The sequence below is a fragment of the Sphaeramia orbicularis genome, chromosome 3 (assembly GCF_902148855.1).
Source record: "Sphaeramia orbicularis chromosome 3, fSphaOr1.1, whole genome shotgun sequence".
NCBI lineage: Eukaryota > Metazoa > Chordata > Actinopteri > Kurtiformes > Apogonidae > Sphaeramia > Sphaeramia orbicularis.
In genome coordinates this window covers 19,070,888-19,090,100 of record NC_043959.1, presented here as the reverse complement: position 1 = coordinate 19,090,100, position 19,213 = coordinate 19,070,888, and the positions used below count along the sequence as shown (strand labels likewise).

At 36.7% G+C, this 19,213-nt stretch overlaps 1 protein-coding gene across 1 annotated transcript in view; it reads right to left on the bottom strand.

Annotated features, from left to right (window-relative positions):
- Positions 1-19,213, bottom strand: part of LOC115437812 (protein Smaug homolog 1-like) — a 33,800-nt gene that overhangs the window by 2,250 nt on the left and 12,337 nt on the right. Inside the window, 6 exon segments of the mRNA XM_030161166.1 lie at positions 5,700-5,783; positions 9,926-10,052; positions 14,638-14,836; positions 15,580-15,698; positions 17,549-17,634; positions 17,716-17,965. Coding sequence (XP_030017026.1) covers positions 5,700-5,783; positions 9,926-10,052; positions 14,638-14,836; positions 15,580-15,698; positions 17,549-17,634; positions 17,716-17,965 — 865 coding nt within the window.

The following is a 19,213-nucleotide window of genomic DNA, read 5'->3' as shown; positions in this document are numbered from 1 at the left end:
TCCTTTTCTTGAAAATCACTTTTTGCAGTGTAGTGACTGTTAAAATAACCGTTTATGAGTTTTAGTTTGAAGATAATGATATCATAATACAGATGTGTGCAAACAATGAGCTTTATACTTTATTCAGTGTCTGATTCAGTCTGTGGAAACATAGGGTTGATTCATTGGTGTTTCTGGTACTAGAATGACCCCTGCTGGTCAGAGTCTGGAATATCTACACAGAACCTCTTTAACCTTTGTCAAGTGTTTGACTCACCTGCCCTTCAGGCATACAGAAGTGACGCTGTTAAACTGCTCTTTTCATGTAGTTCCAACAAACACATTTTCAGCAACATGTGGACGGTAACAGTAACAGCTGTCAATCATCTGCAGGTCAATACAATGCACCTTTCCTGTTTACCTATGGTTCACCTGGTGCATGTTGGGACAGGCTTCAGACTTCCTGTGAAAACATCCTAATCTGTCAGGAATTGGCAGCTGTGAACTTACAACAGGACACTCAGGAGTCCTTTTAACCCTTTTCGAACTCCTATTAGAACAGGCTGCCTAGATTTCATTATGCTGTTTTTGCACTAAGTGTTAGAAAAAGTCTTTTTTGAAAATTATTTTGCACCTTTTTTCAGGGAGAACTTAACTTTCGATATCTGGCCTTTAATTATCATTATTATAATAAATAAATATAAAGTTTCTCCCACTCCTTTTCGAATATGCAAATGAAGTCATACTTTGTTTTCCTGTATATGTAGGTTTTTGTTTCTGTTTGTTTTCTTATAATCTGTTTCATTTATAAGGACTAAGTAGGATTATTTTGTTTTGTTGTATATTAAAACTAAACTAAACTAAACTAATAAATGCTTGAAACATTGAGTTATAGCGCAAAAAACAAACAAAAAAAGAGCTTGAATTTAAAAAAAAAAATCATAATCAAAACTTCATGATATTATAGAAATAAACTTTCAACTATTTTACATGTGCTCAAACATTTTAGTTTGTCTAGATCATTCTGTGTGCATGCTCTTCTTATTATTTTTAGTTCTTTCTAGTCATTTTGATCCTGTGTGATAGTCTCTGTCTTACATCTATCATCTGCTTCTTTTACAGACACTGCATCTATCATATTTACAGCTAAAATACAACTATTAATGAACTATACAAAATGCAAAAACACAGACAAAAACAGTCAAAGAAAAGCTAAACTTGACAAAAACACGGTGAAACACTAGTAGAACACTCCATAAACAGCACTACACTGCAAAAATCTAAATCTTACCAAGTGTATTTTTCTCATTTCTAGTCCAAATATCTCATCACACTTAAAATAAGACATAATCACCTAAAGAGGAACTTGTCAGTGTGATAGAAGAACTTATTTTTAGACAACAGATCTGGAAAATCTTATGTCGAGAAATCTTACCCAGATAATTTTCACTTGTTCCATTGGCAGATTTTTTTTAATCTTAATTCAAGATTTTTTTGCTTAATTCAAGCAAAAAAAAAGTGAAAATTATCTTGGTAAGATTTCTCGAAATAAGATTTTCCAGATCTATTATCTAAAAATCAGTTCTTATATCTCACTGAAAAGTTACTCTTTAGGTGATTCTGTCTTATTTTAAGTGTGATGAGATATTTGGACTAGAAATGAGAAAAATACATTTGGTAAGATTTTGATTTTTGCAATGTATCACTATTATATACAAGTATTTGCAAGAATTCACAGCTAAAACATTGCTGAAAGTAATACATAGCTTCCATCTCTCTCTCCCTGACTGCACTATGCTGCTCTCTGCTCCACCCACTTCCACCCCTCCCCCTCAGCCAGTGCAGGCCTCTATCCTTATGTGTTATAGACCAATAGAAAGAACCCCATCTCAGCTTTCAGATGCTGTTTGGATGTATTAAAAAACACATATATTTCAGGAGTTATGGTAATTTGAATGATGTTAAATGTAAACCGTGTCACCGGAGACACAATCGTCTTAAAAGGGTTAAAATTGTTTTTGTGCCTGTTTGGCGTTTCTGTAGCTGTGCGTTGTTCTGAGCAGGAGAATACAGTGAAGTGAAAAAAAAAATTCATGGATATTTGCAATGAATCAATACATAAATGACACATATTTTTGTATTTTCTTAATGCACTCACTACATGCATCACCTTAAAACTGGTGGTTGAATTTCTGTTGCACATGCTCCCGTTTCCTTCATGTGCGACATGTTTAAAGTCATTGTGAATAAAGTGCCGTTTCCAGTTCAGTTATGATGTTTGTCATGAAGGCTGAACACTGAGACGCCAGAGGCCAAACCGTTGAAGCCAGAGAACATCACATCTGTCAAAACACTGACAGACTTTCAGAGGGAAACCACGTCTGACAGACGCCGAGTTCCTCGCTAACAGTGACCGGCTTCTGCTAAAATAAGACCTGCATCGACTGAAGAGGTGGCTGATGGGATACAGGAGGAGCAACATGTCTGATTTTCAAACAGCAACAGGATGAGGGTCACTGTGGTAAAAAAAATAAAACAAAATCTGTAGCTGATGAACATTTACATGAGTTAAAAGGAGAGAGGAGGACATTAACATCTGGACTGAGTCTGGATACTGATACAAACACCTTCATATACATTCATCATATTATTATGTTTATTTTGTTGATTATTTTTGTTCATTTTGGGGATTATTTTTGTTAGTTTTTGATTAAGTTCTTGATTATTTTGTTCCTTTTGTTGATTATTCATTTTTGCTCATGTTGATTATTTTCTGCCATTTTAGTTCATTTTGTTGATTTTTTTTGTTCATTTTGTTGAAACTTTTATTCATTTTTGTTCATGTTGATTATTTTCACCCATTTTTGTTCATTTTGTTGATTATTTTTGTTCATTTTGTTGATAATTTTATTCATTTTTGTTCATGTTGATTATTTTTGTTCAAGTTGTTGATTATTTTGTTCCTTTTGTTGATTATTTTATTCATTTTTGCTCATCATGTTATTTTTGTTCATTTTTTTCATGGTGCTGATTATTTCCATTCATTTTGTTCCTTTTGATTATTTTATTCATTTTTGTTCATATTGATTATTTTCATTCATTTAGTTCCTTTTGTTGATTATTTTATTCATTTTTGTTCATTTTGTTGATACTTCATTCATTTTTGTTCATGTTGTTCACTGTTTTTGTTCATTTTGTTGATTATTTTCACTCATTTTGTTCATTTTGTTGATTATTTTATTATTTTTTTCATATTGTTGATTATTTTATTCATTTTAGTTCATTTTGTTGATTATTTTTGTTCATGTTGTTGATTATTTTTGTTCATTTTGTTGATTATTTTTGTTCATTTTGTTGAAACTTTTATTCATTTTTGTTCATGTTGATTATTTTTGTTCAAGTTGTTGATTATTTTGTTCCTTTTGTTGATTATTTAATTCATTTTTGCTCATGATGTTATTTTTGTTCATTTTTTTCATGGTGCTGATTATTTCCATTCATTTTGTTCCTTTTGATTATTTTATTCATTTTTGTTCATGTTGATTATTTTCATTCATTTAGTTCCTTTTGTTGATTATTTTATTCATTTTTGTTCATTTTGTTGATACTTCATTTTTGTTCATGTTGTTCACTGTTTTTGTTCATTTTGTTGATTATTTTCATTCATTTTGTTCATTTTGTTGATTATTTTATTATTTTTTTCATATTGTTGATTATTTTATTCATTTTTGTTCATTTTGTTGATTATTTTATTCATTTTTGTTCCAGATTGGATCTAAATACAGACACTGACCAATATGTGTGGGTGTTAAAACTTCAGTAAACCAACAAACAGAAAGTTGGACCAGGACTTTCACACAGAACTGTAGGTGGATGAGTCAATGTCCAATGTGAAGTAGATGGACACCAACACTGACAGACTGGATCGTATCTGCATAATAATCAAATACACTTGGACCTGATCCAACACCAACACTGACCTAATGTCCTAAATACTGATGATAAATCATGCACAGACTAAATGTGAGTGGAAACTGTTGCAGATCTACTGTAAGTAGAGCCGACAGGCAGCCTCAGTGTGGATGTGTGCAGGTCTATGTGTGAAAACTGTCCCCGTGTCCAGTGGAGTGGGTCTGGTTTGAAGCCCCTGCCCACCCCTCCAGGTCTGAAAGCCCACAGAGGCTCACACACTGGGCCCCAGTGCTCACACAACGTCTGCTTTGTATGAGACTGGAGACGCAAACACATCCTGCAGAACGGACCGACCAAAAAACAGCTCCTTCACTGCATTTTCACCTCCGTCAGTCCAGTACAGGGATTGTCAAACATGCGGCCCCTGGGCCCAAAACCGGCCCGCCAAAAGGGTCCAATCCGGCCCCGGGGGATGAATTTGTAAGATGCAAGAATTACACTGAAAATATTAACAATCAAGGATGTACACTGCAAAAAATCCAAATCTTACCAAGTGTATTTTTCCTCATTTCTAGTCCAAATATCTCATCACACATAAAACAAGACAGAATCACCTAAAGAGTAACTTTTCAGTGAGATATAAAAACTTATTTTTAGACAACAGATCTGGAAAATCTTATTTCAAGAAATCTTACCAAGATAATTTTCACTTGTTCCATTGGCAGATTTTTTTTTTTTTTTTTTGCTTGATTATGAAAAAAATCTTGAATTAAGAAAAAAAATCTGCCAATGGAACAAGTAAAAATTATCTTGGTAAGATTTCTTGAAATAAGATTTTTCAGATCTATTGCTTAAAAATCAGTTCTTATATCTCACTGAAAAGCTACTCTTCAGGTGATTATGTCTTATTTTAAGTGTGATGAAATATCTTGACTAGAAGTGAGAAAAATACACTTGGTAAGATTTTGATTTTTTCCAGTGTAAAGATAACTTTAGTTCAGGTTCCACATTCAGATCAATTCAAATGGGTCAAACCAGTAAAATACTATCATAATATCTATTAAATAATGACAACTCCAAACTTATCTCTATGTTTTAGATACATTTTTTTTTATTGTTTTGGTGTAAAAAGGTAAATCAGTTCACTAAAAAGGTAATAGCATGAACAACCATGAATAATTTGAAATATCTTAAGAAAAACAAAGTATAATTTTAATTATATTCTCCCTGTTATTAAATGTTTTGTGTATTTGTAGATCCACTGTGATCTGTAGGTTGTAATGTAAATGTGTAAATGATAAACTAAGGCAGAATTTTATTAAAATTGCATTTATTTTTCTTAAGAAATTTCAAGTTGTTCATGTTATTCACATTTTTTAAAGGATTGCAATGTAATTTTACTTTTTTCACTCTAAAATGCAGACAAAAGTTTGGAGTTGTCATTATTAATATGTTTTTATGTTATTATTTAACTTGTTCAGGCCATTTGAGATCATGTTGGGCTGACTGTGGAACTTGAACTGAAATGAGTTTGATGTCCCTGGTTTAGTACCTGCGGCACTAACTATGATGTAGGCACGGACAGACGACCGGTCCGACACAATAACTAATGATTCACATCTAATCCAAAGGTCCAGACAAAAAAAAAAGAAAAAAAGCATAAAAGGCAGATCTTATCTTCTTCCAGGATGAAGACCCTGTACATTAAACCATGATGAAAGCAGTACATGCAGCCCTTTGGACAACGGGCTGTGTCTAATACCTGGAATACAGACATGTTAGTCAGAGTTTCAGAGATTAGACGGTACCTCCTAAGGCGTGTTCGGTCATACTCAGACACAGAGACTCCAGGCGGTTGTTGATGTCTGGCTCTGTCGCTGGTAGCTGAAGATCTGCAAAACAAGAGCAGCTCATTAAGATCAGCTTTAAGAACAAATCAACCAAAACGAGCTGTCAAACGATGAGCAACATGTCAACGCAGACACAGGGGTGTCAAACATACGGCCCGTGGGCTAAAACCGGGCGCCAAAGGGTCCGATCTGGCCCAGGAAATACACCGAGGATATTAACATACTCATTTTAGTTCAGGTGCCAAATAAACCCCAATATGATCTCAAGTGGGTCAGACCAGAAAAATAATAATATATAAACCAATAAATAATGATGACTACAAATTCTTCTTTGTTTTAGAGTAAAAAAGTTAAACTACATAAAAATGTTTACATTCACAAACTAAATTGAGCATATTTGAACAATCTGACATTTCTTAAGAAAAATAAGTTCAGTTTTACCAATATTCTTCCTGTTATGAAATATTTTGTGTATTTGTAGATCCACTGTGATCACTGAGTTGTAATGTACATGTGTAAATGATAAACTGAGGCAGAACATTGATAAAATAAATAAATAAAATAATTTTTCTTGAGAAATTTCAGGTTGTTCAGGTTACTTAAATTTTTTGTGAAAGGGTAGCTCCTGAATATACATTTTCGTGATGCCATTTTATTTTATATTAAAACAAAGAGAAAAAAATCAGAGTTGTCCTTATTTACAGTTTTATTTATGTTATTGTTTTGCTGGTCCGACCCACTTTAGATTAAATTGGGCTGAATGTGGAACATGAATAAAATGAGTTCGACAGCCCTGATCTAAAAGAATCACAGCCCATTTTTATTTATGTTAATAATCACTAAACCAAGAACAAAAAGGAACAAAAACAAGTCATTTTAAAGCTATTCAGATGTTCATCAAGTGCAGAATCCAGAGTCAAACTGAATCCTTTGTGTTTAATGTGAGTCACAAAAAGAGGTCAAAGGTCAGTGGACTTGGACATTCAACACCTTTAATTAGAAACTCAAACCGAAATGAACTTCATACATGTAAAGAAGAAGAGACTGAAGTCTCAGAGTGGGGCTGAGTTAGGCCCGGCAGTCCACGCTGACCGGGCTATTTATAGACATCAAGACCTCCTCCCAGACCACGCCCACCTACTGCTGACAAACACAGAGACACGCCCACTGTCCTGGTTACTCTACTGTATCTATGAACACAAACTCCTACCTTCATCTCTGACCATTGTAATATATTAATGTTACTGTTGTACTTTATCCACATTTATTTATGTGTATTTCTTTAATTATTACATTGATAATATATTGTCTAGTACATATTGAACAAATTGCTGTTCTGATTGTGTTGAAACGTGTATTTGGCATATATATATATATATATATATATATATATATATATATACATACAGGGTGGGGAAGCAAAATTTACAATGAACATTTAGTTGTTTTTTTCTCAGCAGGCACTACGTCAATTGTTTTGAAAACAAACATATATTGATGTCATAATCATACCTAACACTATTATCCATACCTTTTCAGAAGCTTTTGCCCATATGAGTAATCAGGAAAGCAAACGTCAAAGAGTGTGTGATTTGCTGAATGCACTCGTCACACCAAAGGAGATTTCAAAAATAGTTGGAGTGTCCATAAAGACTGTTTATAATGGAAAGAAGAGAATGACTATGAGCAAAACTATTACGAGAAAGTCTGGAAGATACTATTAAAGAAGAATGGGAGAAGTTGTCACCTGAATATTTGAGGAACTCTTGCATAAGTTTCAGGAAGCGTGTGAAGGCAGTTATTGAGAAAGAAGGAGGACACATAGAATAAAAACATTTTCTATTATGTACATTTTCTTGTGGCAAATAAATTCTCATGACTTTCAATAAACTAATTGGTCATACACTGTCTTTCAATCCCTGCCTCAAAATATTGTAAATTTTGCTTCCCCACCCTGTATACATATATATATATATATATATATATATATATATATATATATATATATATATATATATATATATATATATATATATATTTTTTTTTTTTTTTTTTTTTTTTAAACTGTATTTTACCAGTTTCAACCATTATTGTATTGTAGGCTGATGCATGAAATTCTTTAATTTCATGCATTTCTTCCACAAAGGTAACCAGAGGATAGTAAATTTGCAGGTTAACATTATAAATGAACCTGTTCTGGAAAATGAATGATCATGTGTGATGTCCCGATCAGCGTTTTAACTGAATCTGATCAGACGTGTTCATAGTTCTGAGGTGAAACCTTCGAAATCTGGTGCAGGAGGAAGTGGGTGGGGGTCTGTCTGTGGGCGCGTGGGGGTCTAAGGGTGGGTGGGGGTCTGTGGAGGCTGAGGACCTGTTTTAGCTGCCCTCGGTTTGCCTGTTCTGTGTGCATGACTCTGCAGAGCTGGACGACGGCTGATGGAGGGAAGAAGAAGAAGAAAAGAGGGAGATCTGGGAAAGTTAAGAAAGAGCTGGGGTGGGGGGTGGTGGTGGTGGTGGGGCGGGGGGTTAAAGTGGGCCTCGGTCCCTGTTCTGAGTCTGTGCACAAAGAGCCTCATTGTGAGAGTCCTCGCCTCCTTCCTCCCTCCTGCCTCCCTCCTGCCTCCCTCTTCCTCTCTCACACACTCTGTCCAATCGGCTTTTTCAATCTGCTTTTCCTCTCCGTTCTAAAAACAGGACAGTCCTGCAGTGTGTGTGTGAGTGTGTGTGTGTGTGTGTGTGTGTGTCCGGTTACTGTCCAAGGCGTCTCAGTGGACAGAGGTTACTGCAGGTCACTCTGGTCTGGATGCTTTAAAGTTTCACATTCATCCATAATAACATGAATATTTAACAGATTATCATTATTATTATTATTATTATTAATTTATTTTTTTTTAACTTTTATTTAACCAGGAAACTGCACCACCACCTTAATCTGTCACTGCTGCTGTTTATTCAGAGTTTGTTTTTTGTATATTTTAGTACTATTTGTATATGTCAGGGTAGAGACTGCGATCTGGTAGGATCGGCGATTCTACCAGTAGAGACTCCGATCATAGTCTCTACCAGTAGAGACTCCGATCATAGTCTCTACTGGTAGAAACTCCAATCCGAACCCTAACCCTAACCCTTCTACTGGCAGGATCGGAGTTTCTACCAGTAGAGACTCTGATCGGAGTTTCTACTGGTAGAGACTACGATCGGAGTCTCTACTGGTAGAATCGCCGATCCTACCAGATCGCAGTCTCTACCCTTACATATATTTAATATTTTATCGGTGTAGTTTTTGTATGTTGCCAATATTTCTCTGTATTTTGTGATTTTTTTTACTGCCTTTTCTGTGCTTTAAATATTTGCTGCTAAACAGATTTATATTGTTCCTGTAACAATGACAATAAAGATCTATTCTACTCTATTCTATTATTTTATTGGATTTTATGGTAGTTTTTATTCAATTCTATTTAGCTTTGATCTTTTTTATTTATTTTATCCTATTTCATGCTGCACACACAGAGGCCCGTCGAACTGTAGTTCATTCTGATCATGTTTAATGATTGAATGACAATAAAGCTGAGTCTGAATAATTTGTTTTTTTTAATTCAGCGATAAATTTACACTAAATACATGCAAAAGAACAGAATCAGCAAAGTTTGATTTTACCGCCAAAACATTTGACTACAATTTTATTGCAACTGAAAAGATAATGATAAACTTTACTTTGAACAGAATTAGAAATAACATATAAAAGTGAACAAAAGGCAAAAAGAAATGATAAATTTAAATAGAACACCCCATAAAATTGAAGGTAACAAGTTAATAACAAAAACTACTAAAGTACAACTATTTCCTTTTACATTGTGGTTCTTTGAAAAGCAACAACAGGTGCATTTGAAACATTAAGGAGTAAAATAGGGGTGAATTTGAACAATTCTAATTATTAAATGATTAGAATTATTACAATTCTTAATTCTCATTAAGCCTCTGTCAATTACAAGGAAAGACTGAAGCCCTGAAACCCAAAACCTGAACGTTAAATGAGCTGTTTTTCACCGTCTGTTCAACTCTAACCCTTTAATGCATGAGTCCAGTGTGTGTTGTTGTTGCTGTTGTTGTTGTTGTTGTTGTTGTTGGTGTGTGTGTGTGTGTGTGTGTGTGTGTGTGTGTGTGTGTGTGTTGTTACGTACCGGCCTGTTGGAACATGACCATGGTCTGCGGCGTGGTGTGAACCGGCAGTGAACGGGTTCTCTGCACCGAGCTGTGGCTCCGACTGGGCATACTGTTACTGCCCCCAGGGTTGGCGAACCACAGACCCTGAGGAGACGAACAGCAGGTCAGTGAACAAACCCAGACATCCACCAACACTTCAAACAATTCAACTAGAAACACTTCAATGAAACACGGTGACATCAACGTCTCAAAAAACACACAAAAAAACACAACAGGATGAAGATCCAAAAGTTCGGTCCAGTTCAGTTCAAATCCAAAAATCTAATCCAATGAAGTCTCTTAATTTTTAAATGATGTTTCATCATTTTATTCTCATTTTTCAAGTATTTTGCTCATTTTCATGCTGTATTGCAATGTTTTCTTTGGTTAATTTTCCCCAATTTCTCAAATATTTGGCTCATTTTATCGTAATTTTTCAAGTATTTTTATTATTTTATTCTCATTTTACGAGTATTTGTTCACTTTCATGCTATATTTCAAGGTATTTTTGTTCATTTTCCATGTTTTTCAAGTATTTTGCTCATTTTATTCTCATTTTACAAGTACCAAATTTCTTATTTTTCTCTTCATATTTCATTTTTCACTTTCATTGGTGGTTTTTCCATCTGTCTTTTTCTCTGCACTTGCTTGTTGTTTGTTGCTGCTGTTAACTGTGAAATTTCCCCACAGTGGGATAAATAAAGTTATATCTGATCTCATCTTAACTTACTTTTTCACTTTCATGCCATATTTTTTTCTTTTTTGGTCCATTTTCCACATTTTTTCTAGTATTTTGCTCATTTTCTTCTCATTCACTCATTTTCATGTATTAATAGGATTAATGCGTCGACAGGTATTAAACATTTACATCAGCAGATGCTTTTGGTTCCCAGTGGATGTTTGGGTCTCTGAGGGTTAAAACAATAGTAATACTTCATGTACAGTACAGTACTGTAGTATTAGTAATCCGTTACTGTGCTGATGCGTGGCCTACTGACAGTCTCGCCGTAACCTGCCTATTATCCGTCCAACGACGCTGCACCCCCAGCGCTGGAGGCCACGGAAAAACAGGAAATGCCTGTGCACTGTTCTCACTGCTCCCTCACTCCGTCTGATGGCGCCTCCTCCTCTGCTACCTCTCCCAAACTATGACTCACATATTTCCCCTCCTCCTCCTCCTCCTCCTCTCTACACATCCCCGTGCAGAGGCAGGAGGAGGTATTTCCTCCCATTGTGGGCCTGAACTGGGTCAGTGCAGGCTGAAGTGTGCCAGGACGGCTCTGACGCAGGGCCTCTGGTATGTCGGGGTGACCTGCCTACATTTCCAAACGCCGCCGCTCGCCAACGCTCACTGCTCCTCTTCCTCAGCTGCATTTTTCAGTTGTGGAATAAAAAGTCTATTTTGGGCCGAATACGTGCTGAAGAAGGAATTCTGCTGCCCAGGTTACTGTAAACACACTGGAATGTATTATTACAGTGTCTGGTCACGAACGCCACCGCCACTCAGTCCGACAGTCACTTAAAGGACGCTTTCACACTTTAGAGGACTGTCTTTAACCAATATTCAGGTTCACACTAAAACACTGACTTTTACTGTAATTATTACTTCTGTTCCACGGTTAAAAGTACAGTTGTGCTGAAACATTTCGCTGGCGACACAAAGGGTCATTCCATGTCAGATCACCCAATGAGTTAAACCCTACCTCCTCCAAATTCAATGAAAATTGGTTTATAGGTAAATCCTAGCCAGAAAAGCCAAATTTTCAAATTTTAGCAAAATCAGACCAACGGTTTTTGAGATATCGCCATTTCTTTTTTTCACTTTTTCGCGAAAAACGGCGTGGCCGCCAAATTTTGAAGTGCTGTATCTCGGCAACCAGTGGTCCGATTTTCAAAAATAAAGTATATTTGTGAAGGGGAGATCATAAGGAATCTAAATACATCATTAGTTTTATCTTTTAAGTGATATATCTCATCATGACCTTTTGACCTATATTTTGACCTTGAAATTGACAATTTGGGACAAATGACCCCGCGACGACTTTTCCTGAAAATTGTAGCCCAACATGTTGCCTACAACATATGAAGAAACTGGAGAGGTAATATTTTTCATTTTGAAGCAGCATCAGTTTGAAATGTGCATTACCACAGCTAAAAGTCCTACTCCTGTACATTCTATGTACATCCGTACACACAATTCAACACATTTCACACATTATATGCTTACCACATGGTTAACATGTTCTCTGTCTCTACACTACTAACAAGACAACTCAAAACCACTTGCTTGCAGTAGTGCATGCTATTCTCAACTGAAACTTTATTCAAAAATATCTACAATACAAGTCAGGGGTCACATGACCTAACCCACTTAAACTGCAGACCATATGTCTGCCACTAAATTTCCCTCAGCCTTTGATGTCTGTTAACTGCAGACCTCAAGTCTGACCTAAATTACATCATACACAAGAATGAAAAATAAATAAAATAAATAAAAATAAAAATAAATAAAAATAAAACGATTGGTCACAAAGGTCAGTCTGCAGTGTGTTACTGAAGGTTATATTCTGGATTCTAAAGCAATGTTTGAATACTGTGTCAAGAATATCCCTGGAATCTCCTTCTTTCATGTCAAACAAGATGAAGTCGCTGCCAACGAAGAAAACCTCAAACCTCGATTCCAGTTAGCAAGGACTATCAAAGGCACTCTGCAGTATCATCGTTTTGTACCTGTCTCCCTCACTCAGATTAAAGCCTTTAAACTCTCTGAGCAGGACAGTCCTCCAGATTTGGTACAAATCCAAGACGCCAACAATGAAACATGTACACCCAGGGTCATGCAAATTCCCTTGGAAATAAAACAGCAGAATTTTGTCTGCTGTATGTACGATGAACATCCGTGGATCGGACTAGTTGACGAAATTTCTGAGGAATTCAGTGACTACCACATCAAATTTATGCATCCATCTGGACCTGCTAAAACCTTCCATTGGCCATCAAGGGATGACCAATGTTGGATTCCGGAGTCGGATATTCTATGTGTGATAACTGCTCCGTACCTAACCTCCTCCTCTACTAGAAACTATTGCCTCTCTTCAGATGACCTTTTCAGGATTTCAAGTGAATGCAACAAATGGATTCTTGACACTGAATAGACATGTCATTACATAAAAAGACTAAAGACACTGGATTTTCCATATTAAGACTGATAATTGGCATATATCTTCTCTTGACTTTGTGAATATGTGATGTACATGGATAATACATGGTTTATGTACACAGAATACAGGGATGATCATTTTAGTGGTAAGTATGTCTCATTCTAATTGATATTGCTTCAAAATGAAAAATATTACCTCTCCAATTTCTTTATATGTTGTAGGCAACATGTTGGGCTACAATTTTCAGGAAAAGTAGTCGGGGGGTCATTTGTCCCAAATTGTCAATTTCAAGGTCAAAATATAGGTCAAAAGGTCATGATGAGATATATCACTTAAAATATAAAAGTAATGATGTACTTAGATTCCTTATGATCTCCCCTTCACAAATATACTTTATTTTTGAAAATCGGACCACTGGTTGCACACCACAGCACTTAGAAATTTGGCGGCCACGCCATTTTTCGCGAAAAAGTGAAAAAAAGAAATGGTGGTATCTCAAAAACCGTTGGTCCGATTTTGCTAAAATTTGAAAATTTGGCTTTTCTGGCTAGGATTTACTTATAAACCAATTTTCATTGAATTTGGAGGAGGTGGGGTTTAAAATGTCTTTTTTTTGGGGTGATTTGACATGGAATGACCCCAAACTGACCTGTTACTTAAAAATCATTTCCTTGGTTGACCTTCCGGTGTCCAGGTGAGCAGATTATGTACACTCACCAATCATAGGAACCTAACTTTTTCACCAAGTCAATATTTGTCTTTCTGTGCTTATTCAGATGTTTGTAAATGTATTTACTGATTCAACCCTCTGTTATCCGGGAGAGCATATTATGCACACTTTGCACTTCATGTTATTAAAGGTCATATTATTTTATTACAATTTGTTTTAGGGCAGAATTCAAAAGATGTTCATTTTTGCATGATTTTTAAATTCTCACCCATCCACTAAAATCTGCACATTGTAAACAATAGAAATTCTGACACTAACACCCTTCTTCCAAGTGAGTAAAAAATGCACACTGGCACATTTTAGCCTTATTTTCTTCAATTTAGTTCAGCTTGTGGCTTATTTTGTTAATGTTACTTATTATTTATTGGATTTATTATTAATTTTTGTTTATTTTATTCATTACTTTGGCTATTTTTGTTCATTTTGTTGCTTATTTTATTCTTTTTTACTTAATTTTAATAATTTTGTTTGCTCATTTTTTCAAAATTATTTCTTATTTTGTAGGTTTTTTTTAATTCATTTTTGTTCATTTTATCCATTGTCATTGATCAAACTCCATGGGCTTGATGACGGTCTTTCCACGTTCACTACAGAGCGTCTGAACATCCAAATGGTTCATATCTGATGACTTGACACCAATTATTTACATGTATTGATTGGATTAGTGGATCAACAGGTATGAAACAGTTTAGATGTTGATAGTTGGGGTCAGTATAAATGTGTCCATGTACTCACCTGTGTGTCCTGTTTGGGTCAGTATAAATGTGTCCTGTTTGGGTCAGTATAAATGTGTCCTCACCTGTCGGCCCTGTTTGGGTCCAGTGGGGGTGCTGCTGGAGCTCCGGGGCGTCGGTCCCAGGAGCCCCCCGCTGCCCAGCAGCCGGGCCCCTGGGAGGCTCCTGGAGGGCATCTGGAACTGACGGAGGCTCCTCCTGGCCGACACACCGCTGCCCACGCAGGAGGCGGTGGGGAGGGAGTTGGACTGGCCAAACCCCCGGCTGACACACAACAACACACAATGAGACACAATGAGACAAAAGGAAACACAATGAGACACAATGAAATGCAATGAAACACAACAATACACAAGGAAACGCAATAAGACACCACAATAAACAGTGAGACACAATAAAACACAATGAGACACAACACACAATACACAAGAAAACAAAACGAGGACACACAATCAGACACAAAAGTGTACAATGAAACACAAAGATACACAATGACACACAATGACACAAAAGGAAGCACAATAAACAGGACAAAGGCTAGAGGTGAGTCTAATGATAAACAGGGACTCATTGGACAGAGTCTTAACTTCCGATTCATTATTATTAATTATTTTGACTTTTCTTTCTAAAATTAATTTGCATGTTAATAATAAAACACTGACATAACTAAAGAACATTTAATCTGAGCCTTAGGAGTAATAGTGTTTCTTTTATTCTTCTGGAAGTAGAAGTTTTTAAAAAGTCATCAGACTCTGTCCATTTGTCAGAGGTTGTGTTTATGTAGAGGAATATAAACTCAGTCAACTGGAGAAAGTCTAGAAAGTGTCTCTGAATAAAATGGGAGCACGCCATAGATAGACTGGACATTTAACTGGGTGTGACTCCATCATAAAGTGTCCTGATTGGTGGAAAAAGCTCAGTGTGTTTGTATTGGACGCTCACTGATGATAAACCCACCAAACTAACGTCATGCTGTCTTTAACAGTGTTGTGTTTGTGCGTCTGTACCTCCTCTGCGGCCGGTATCCTGCAATGTCAAGGAGGGTTTTCCTTGGAATGGACCGGAACAGTCTCTGCACCTGTTGTTTCCATGACAACAGCCTCTTCTTCTGCGTCTCAGTGAAGGACTAGATGGAAGAACGAGGATGAGATGAAACACAGCAGCTAAAAAACACTGGACGGAACTGGACAAAATATCCACGATCACGACGACACCATTTGGTTCTAAAATCTGCAAAGGCTTCATGGATCAGTCTGGTGGTTTTTACATGAAGACAGAATCCTTTTTTACACTTTTCATGAAAAATTATCTCGTTATTTTCATGAATAGTTTGCACATTATCTATGAAAAATAGTTCCAATGTCTCTGTATGCCAGCGTCATGTTCTATGTGAATCAATAACAAGTTGAATGTGTGAGGTCAGGTTCTGTTCTATGTTCCAGTCCTGTGGTCTGGATGCAGGAGATCAATCATTGGAGAAGAATGCAACTAATTCAGTCGAAGTCCATATCTGACTTCTATCAGTGATCAGTAGGAACTATATTGATATTTGTAACCATTTACATGTAATAAACCATCAAAATATGGACCATTAGAAGGAAAGACACATTTTTAATATTTCAAAAATCCGTCAAAAATTCAAAAATCTAAATTTCTCAAAACTGTGCACAAACTTTGTAGACATTGTCCAAAGGAAGACACACAAGTATCCAGCCAGTAGTTTCATCGTAGAAGATGTTTGAAGAACACATCTAAGATCATGTCTAAAAACGCACTTTTTCTCGTTGGCTTTTAATCAATGAGTGAGATGTTTTTTACATTTCCTATGCTGTTTTTACCAGATTTTAATTTGTCTTTGTTTTTATGATGGTTGTATTTTGTTGTTGCACCCTGTGTTATCACTGTTTTTACTTATTTATTTCTTTGTTTTATGATTCGTGTGGCCAACTGTAAAGTTCTTAAAGTGCTTTAAAATTAAGTTGGTATGGTATGGTAAGAAATTGCAGATGACAAAGACGAAGATGGAGCCCTGAAGATGGTCCCTTGTGGGACAAATAAAGGCATATCTTATCTACTGAGCTAAAAACAGTAATAACAAGTGGTTCCAGGCACAACAAACCCCACCCCTCACACGTATTGTAGCTTATTTTGGTATTGAGCCACCTGATGTCATCATATCTACGCATGTGCTGATGTCAGCATAGACATAGACAGCATAAGCAAATGTGACCCATTATAAGTAAATGGGAAAAAAAAAGATTTTAAAAATTCATAAAAAATTTGAACTTTGACCTACTTTTCCCAAAATATAACCACATCTGTTCTGGGTCACTGGCAATCTATAAACCCAATTTGGTATGAATTCAACCAATAGTTTTGCTGCAAAAGTGTTAAGAAATAAAGAAACAAACTGAAAAACAAAACAAAACAAACAAAAACAAACAAACAAAAAAGAAACAATACTCCTTACCTCCCCTTCGGGGGTTGGGTTCTTAATAATAAAAGAAACAAAAAACAGCATTATGACCCTAGAACTTGAACCTAATACATGTTGTTCCTTATTGTCCAGAGCTGTTTCATGTGTCTCTATATTCAGAATAGGAATCCAAATATTAGGCTAGTGCTAGCATGGAGTTAACAGTGGATGGTTCCAAAAGAAGAGCAGAATGTGAAAAAGGTTCGACTCCTGTTGTGTTTTGTGTGTTTACCTCATGTACAGTTGACTCCTGTTGTGTTTTTGTGTGTTTACTTCGTGTACAGTCTACTCCTGTTGTGTTTTTGTGTGGTTACTTCGTGTACAGTCTACTCCTGTTGTGTTTTTGTGTGGTTACTTCGTGTACAGTCTACTCCTGTTGCGTTTTTGTGTGCTTACTTCATATACAGTCTACTCCTGTTGTGTTTTGGTGTGTTTACTTCGTGTACAGTCGACCCCTGTTGTGTTTTTGTGTGCTTCCTGTTGTGTTTTTGTGTGTTTACCTCGTGGATAAGGCACTTGTCGATGAGCTGTAGGTAGAAGCTGATGTTCTCCTCATCTGATCTTGACACCAGTAGCTGCGTACAAACTAAAACACACAACATGAGGTCAGAAGAACAAAACTCCGCCCATCTCCGAGTCCGTTTAGATCTCCAACCATCAGACTCACCTTTACCCATGACCCTTGTGAACTGTCCAGGCAGATCCCCCTCCGCGATTACGCTGGAGCCAGACTCCGCCTCCCCTCCTCCCCCGCTGCCACCGCTCAGATGTGACCCGGGTGCGGCGCTCTTGCCTCCGTGGCTCAGCAGGGGGCGCTGCGGTGCCTCCTCCCCACCACTGAAAGCCTTGATAGGCGTCATGATCATCTGGTGGAGCTCCTGCAGCGGACCGCGGAGGTTACCGCCCTCCAAGACATCCTGAAGGGGGCGGGGTCAGACCGGGGAAGGGGAGGGACATTTAAATGTTTCCCATGTTTATATTTCATCAGTGAAACACATCTGTCTTTGGGGTCACAGTCTGTTACCAGGTCATTTACAGTTTTCACAAATTAGCTACATCATTCATGATTCAGTTATTATACTTTTTTATTCTATTTTTCTTGTATAAGTTTTGAGTTCTTTCTATTTAAGACCAGGTGTGTTTTCTTTTTTTTTTTTTTTCTTCAAAAGAGCCCTGCACAAGAATTCCAATGTGTCTGGACTATTTGTGCATAAGTGGAAAAAATCTAGAATCTTCAATGTTTTTACAGGGATGGAAATATTGCAAAAGATGCAAAACAAAGAAAAAGAAAGAAAAAAATTGCAAAATTGCAGCAGCAAAATGAAAACTATGTAAAAGAGAAGATGAAAATGATGTAACAGATGGTTATAGGTACTATGGTAAGATAAGATAAGATAAGATAAGATAAGACTTCACTGATCCCACCATGTGGAAATTTAACAGTTTACAGCTGCAACATGCAACACACCAGTGCAAAAGAAAGGCAGGTAGAAATAAACGTTCTTAAAAGTATACAAATTTAAGTATAAAATGTAAAGATATTTACATAGTGATTGCACATATACATGATGTGATATGGGGGTGGTGGAGGGTCACTGTGTACTGTTATACAGTCTGATGGGCTGTGGGAGGAATGACCTGCGGAGGCGCTCCTTCTTGCACAGGGGATGTAAAAGTCTGATGCTGAAGGAGCTGCTCAGGGCCTCAATACTTATAATGGTGCCAAACTAATACAGCAAAATAAAGATATAATGATATATCGAAAAAAATGCCATATTTTCTGTTTTTTCTGAACTTTTGGGGATGTTTCCTCTTGTTTTTTAAGTGCAGTGTTTCTGAGTCTTCCTCCTCGATCTGTTAAAGAACTAATGATGATGTAAAGATGTGCAGAGGACAGGAGAATACAAAGATACTAAAAATAAAAATACATGTATGTAGTCGAAGTACATGCATCATATTAACCCCCCCCCCCGTACACAAGTGGTGCGTGAACCCAAAATACCGAGCGACAGGTGTCCAGTTTCTGCAGCTCTACCGACGCAGCAGTGGCCATTTTTTAAACCGAGCGTCGGTGAAAAGGTTAAGCCTGAATTTAGCCGGCCTGGCCGTGCCCTTGAGCGCCATTGTGTTGCCCTGGAGGCCGAGCAGAGGGGGCGGGGCCGGTT